The following is a 6113-nucleotide window of genomic DNA, read 5'->3' as shown; positions in this document are numbered from 1 at the left end:
AGGATGATATCACTCATCTTGGAAGTTGGAACAGACTCTCTATAGTATAAATTAGCTTTTAATTGTCAATATTAAGGTTAAAATGTGGTAGACAAACAACAAAGACCATGTAGCTTCAACCAGCAAAGTAAGAACGTGACCTTGGAATGGCATTAGGCTTACTAGACAATCACTTGCCTACTTCCTTTCAACATTCTCAGTTTTAGAGCTTCTTTTATATTCGATTATGTTTAGTCATTTAAAAAATAAATAAAAATTGAAGTCAGGAAGCTATAATCTAGCTCTTTGTAACCTAGAAAGCACAAACACGAACACAGGTACAGGTACAAGTATAGGTACAGGTACAAATATAGGTACAGGTACAGATACAACATTACAATTTTTGAAAAATTAGAACATGACACAGCAAGATACAAATATTAATTAATTAATAAATTTATTTTTATTTGGAAATATTATTAAGCATTTATTTTTTAATATAATTTCAAACATGTATTAATTTAAGAGAAACAATGAATAATAAGGTGAATTCATGACCAATAAATGATATTTAGAAATTAAAATACAAACCAAGAATAAGATTCAAAAGAGCAAATAGAAGATAATTAGATAAGTGTTCAAGATTGAAACTAAAAAGAAATAAAAAATAATTTTCTCTCCCATGTCTTGCAATTATTATTTTTTAAATACAAAACAATTGGGACATAAGTGTAGAAGTGCCGTAGATGTGTCTTGTGTCCAACATGAGTAGGCACCTAAAATGAAGTGTTTATGCTTCTTAGTTTGTAACACTAACAAATAAAAATCACCCATACCAAAACAACCATTCACATACAAATATCAAGTATAAATTTATAGTAGCCACAAAAGGATAATGTAAACTTTGGATAAAATTCAAGCTTTTAGCAATACTATCATGCCTAATACAAAACGAAAAGGAAAAGCAAGGGTTTAGCTTCATCCATACCACTAATGATTTCACTTCTTATATGCAAGCCACCATTTGCTTAGTAAGCTTCCACGTTTGCTCCATCAATTAAAACAAGGCTCTCAATAAAATTGGCTACAAATGAAGTACATTGGATGCCAGGATCTTTCTCATGTAGAGTTTCAGTGTCAATTAAAACAAACTTCGATCCCTGGTTCTTTACTCTAGTGACGCACCGAGCCAGAAGTGAACCGTACTCGGTAAAGGCAATGCAATATGCTACTCTTTGAAATGGTACAACAAAAAGCTTATCCCAAGACTCTACCACACCATACTCCCTCATCACCCATATGGAGAATTGGAAGTCACGTTGTTCATTGCGTCCACACTTAAGGAAAGCTAGTTTCCCTTTGAATAATGCAAGACATCTGTGCAGGGATCTTCCATGGAAACAATCGTCGGGCAGTGCTAGCTTCTTGAACTTCTCACTATTGACATCAAATGCCATAATAATTACCCTCCTGCAATTCTCTTCTTTTGTATATGCAAACCAGTACAAAGATCCACTAATCAAAGGAACTGGCGAATAGAAATTTTTACGGAACATTAGATTGGCTGTCAATGAAATTTCAACCCTTCTCCATGAATCTGAACTTAACGTGTACACCTCAATCTTAGGTGTAGACAAAGATCGACATGAAATCCTTACAACCTTGTAATCATTATTCTCGGAATGATAAGCAAATCCAAGTGTAACAAATCTTACCTTTCCTAAGCAAGTATCAGGCAACTTCTTGAATTTTCTAATGCTGGGGTTCCACAAATATATATCATTATCGCCGGTGGAGAGACTTCTAAAATCAGCGAGACACAATAATCCATTGCAGGAACCGACTATTTGGGCACAATTAGAAGAAAAATCAAAGGGAATTCTAACCTCATAAATCCTATCAAATGTGTGATCAAAAGCAACTGTACAAACTGGGCTGTCAAAAGGAGTAGGAGGTGAAGACGGTTTGTGTATAACATAACCATTATCACGATCTTTGTTGTTGTTGTGATTAAGGTGGGTTGAGATGAAATAGGGGGTGGTGATTGAGGAATCCCAGGATTTGCATACGCATCTGAATCTTATCACTGATTTTACTGGTAGCTTTGCTAGGATGTTCAATGCGATGTCATACGGAATATGGTTATTCCTCCGTCGGAGGATCGGTGGTTGTGGACACAATTCTTTCATTTGGGATACTAGAATCAAATACAGATCAACAGCTAATATATGTCGATGAAGTTTCGAGATCAAATCTAGATTGGGCACAATAGTAAACTAAACATGCTGTCTATGACTGGTCTGTTTGGGAAAGAAATGAAATGGGAGTACTGATTTGGGACTATGGGACAGAGTTTTATTACTTGAGTCAGTGCACCAACAAAAAACGGCAGCGGAACTAAAACAAATTAGGAATGATATTTAGATGTGCTAGAATATGCCTAATTCGCGATGCTACAAAGAGAAGGATTACATGTTTTTTTGGTAAATCTTAATTACATATTGCTATACAGGCTGGCCTGATTTGGTCTATCACTCTATTGGGCTATTGAAGCATTCAACCACAAACCATGTTTGCACTTAGAAGAGAAAAAAATGTGTGTAAAAAGGTGAAAAGGCAATAAGCTAAGGGGCCGAAAATGTCTCTTACGCACACTTTGTTGCACACACCATATACATAAATTATTTTTTGAATTGAAATGTGTGCACATTATGTGTAATAAGGCTGTGTATATTAAACACTACCTCAGCTAATAAATTTAAAATTTTTTCTAAAATAAAGGTTGTGATTAATTAAAAGTTTGCATTTTAACTTTGTATTAATAATTGAATGGTGTGGATCTCAATCGCCTAGAAACTAATACATGATTTTCTATCTTCAATCTTTTATAAATAAAAATACTCTTATTAACTGAAGAAACGCATAAAAAACTCTAACTACTTCAAGCTTTCATTGCAATAATTCTAGGTTCACACCCTACCCATACCCAATTTCACAACGTACTAATGTCTGAGATTGTGCGTAGATACTTTCTCTCCACTTCTGTTTTTATGTCAAAAAGTTGCAAAATTAAGTATGAATTTGGGTGTATCCGTAAGCAGCTTGTATTCATTGACCTCATTTATAGATTGTATTTACTTCTTGGATCAATGTGTTTGTAGGCGGCCTAGATGCATTGCCCTCTATTATTAACAAATTTATTGATTATACCTACTCTATAAATTAGTGTGCCCGTAGACAGCCCACTTTAACGGCCCCCTATAATAGATCATAGATTGTCGCAATTCATCACATTTATCGAGAAGCTAATAATTGTGTGGATAAACTTGCTATGAACGGTAGATTGAGATCTAATGTAATACTTAGAATAATGTGCATCGGAGGCAATAACCAACCAAAATTTTAATAATTTGGAGTATTGCTTGAGATCCAAATTCATGCACTCTTTTTAAAAATTTATTGATAAATTTTTAAAAAGATATTGTGGGTGAAGCCCACTTGTGTGTAATATAATGCCCATGCACTCTTCTTTCTTGTATATTTTATATAATATCTCCATTTTCAAAAAAAAAAAAAAAAAAGAAGAAGAAGAAGAAGAAGAAGAAGAAAATATCAATTTGGTCCCTATTATTTTCAATACTAGCCACATGACAAAGTAATTGTAATGTGAAAGTTTTGTATTAAAATAAAAAATTATAATAGATGATTAAAACAATTAAAATAAACATTAAAATTTATTTTAATTTCTTAGAATTTTTGGTAATAGAATTTGTCTGAGTAAAATTTTTCAATTTCTTAAAACTTTTTTTTATGGAACGATTTAAATTTTATTTAAACAAAGACAAAAGCATTACATCTTGACCTAAAACATGTTAAATAATATAAGAATTTTCCTCTATCTAATTCACAAAACCTACAATGCATTTAACATGTTGGGTTAAATAATGGGTTGGTGGGCTGACAAAACTTGTTTAAATACCTTTTGGGTTTGGTATGGGAAAATCCACATTACTCTTAGCATCCAGATTCCTAGAAATGTGTTCTTTGCAATCTAGATGCCTAGAAATATAGTTATTCCTATGTTTGGTTTCATTGGGAATCTCCTAAGATTCCTAGAAATGTGAAATGATAAGGTTTAATTTATTTCTTAGAATCTTAAATGAATTATTTATTTTTCTCATTCTATCATTAGATTTAAACGTAAACTACCAAGTCCTTTAAGAAAAATCTTCCTCTAAATAAATAATGAAAAGCAAAATATAAACTATTAATAATTTGTTGAGCAACACACACACAACAACAAAAGTAAATACTTGGCAATAATAGCAATCCCCTTAACTAATAGATGCTAGTTGGGGGGGGGGGGGGGGGGGGCCTGTTATAAACCCAGCCCCAGTCTAAGTATAAGGGGTTTGGCTTCAGGCTCCAACTCGATCTTGTGGTAGACTGCCCTCCTAGGGGGCACTTGGCAACTCACTCGTGGGGCATGATATCCCAAAATTCCTAAAGTACTTGCTGCACTTCCTGAGAAAGAAGTCGTCTTGGTATTGGAGGGTCCCCTTCAAACTTTTTTTTTCCACAAGTGAAACATAACTAGAACTTTGTTAAAGAATATATCAACAAAATTGTTTATCTTGTTTATGTTGTTTTGGCGGAAAAAGATAAAGACAAGGGAAAATATATTGATAATTTGTTTTATATTGTATCTTAATTGCTTAAATGATAAAGAAAAATTGTTAAAATTGTTAATTTATAAAAAATACAATTTCTTTTAAGTTTGGGAATCTGGATACCCACCTATTTTAAAAGGAATTCACATTCCTATTGAGAGAGGTTTAAAGGAGAAATCCAGATTCCCCTAGCATCTAATTCTCTGGTGTGATTTGCAACCAAACACGAAAATCTTTAAACATTTTTGGGAATCCTAAAATATTACCCCATATCAAACGCCACATTAGGTTGTTTAGATGAAACCATAATCACTTCACAAGTAATACTACAGACACAAACTATTTTACAAACATTTTACAAACTGCTGATATGTCATGCTCCACATCAGCTTTTTAAAAACTAAAGAATAATGTTAGAGATACAAACTATTTTACAAACAATTGATATGGTGAATGATTATTGGTAAATGAAAAAGTAATATTAATGGTAGATTTAGATTAAAACTAATAAAAAGTTGGCCACGTCAACATTTTGTAAAAATTTACAATATTAACCAATTCTAATTAAAAAAACAAAAAAGATACCCAAATCAGAATTAATCCTAAACACAGAACTATCAGACACAAAATATTCCCTCTCTGCCTCACGACGGACGGCACCTCCCTCCTTGCCTCATCGGTGCCACTTGCCTCATTACACAAGCTGCTGGAACCATGGCTGAGAACAGTGTTGCAATCCCATCATTGCCAGTGCCGCCATGAGCATGGTTTCTACAAGCCATCTGCCTCCCTCCCGATAACTACAAATGACATATACTCTGTTTCAGTAATGAAATTTGTTTTTTTTTTAATTGCAAATTTGATGTAGAGTATTGCAATATTTATGGCCTTGAGGCAATCCAATGGATTATATAAACATGTGGATGGAATGGAGAGATTTTCTGTGTTTAGGCAGTCTAAAGAATTTTTGTGTATTTTGAGCTTGTGAATAATGTCGAGATTTTCTGTGTTTACAAATGTAAATCAAATGTTTGCTCAAATTTGTTTAATTCATATTTTGAGTCTTGCAAGTGGGAGATTCAATATTGTTTATAAGTATGCTGATGCATCATTAAGAAACAACTATTTTGATAGTCAAGTTAGTTATCATAGACATACAAGAAGTGCTTGATTAGTTTCATGACTGTAAAACTAGTCATGTGTATAGAAAATCTAATATGAGAGTCATAGCTCAGTAATGGATTCCGGCGGCTTCTGAGGGTCATAGCTCTTAGATGGAGACGTGTGGAATGCATGAGGACTTACTCATAAAATCAAAATAGTAAAATGAAACATAGTGAGTGATAGTAAGTGTGTCTTATGCAATGATTTAAGGGGAAAACTTGGATCTTTTAACCCTGCAGAGCTCATGCTCTTTTGTTTGGAATCTTTGGATTACATTATTTGAGCCGAACGGAGTTGATT

At 33.3% G+C, this 6113-nt stretch overlaps 1 protein-coding gene across 1 annotated transcript; it reads right to left on the bottom strand.

Annotated features, from left to right (window-relative positions):
- Positions 1–1002: 1002 nt before the first annotated feature.
- Positions 1003–5431, bottom strand: LOC142616496 (F-box/kelch-repeat protein At3g06240-like). Its single transcript, XM_075789336.1, has 2 exons — positions 5305–5431; positions 1003–2176 (listed from the first exon to the last, which is right to left on the bottom strand). Exons 1-2 carry the CDS (start codon positions 5429–5431, stop codon positions 1008–1010), a joined length of 1296 nt encoding a protein of 431 aa, XP_075645451.1. The 3' UTR covers positions 1003–1007.
- Positions 5432–6113: the final 682 nt, after the last annotated feature.

This window comes from Castanea sativa, chromosome 11, assembly GCF_040712315.1.
Source record: "Castanea sativa cultivar Marrone di Chiusa Pesio chromosome 11, ASM4071231v1".
Lineage (NCBI taxonomy): Eukaryota > Viridiplantae > Streptophyta > Magnoliopsida > Fagales > Fagaceae > Castanea > Castanea sativa.
The sequence above is the reverse complement of the archived record's forward strand: the minus strand, read 5'-3'. Positions and strand labels throughout refer to the sequence as shown.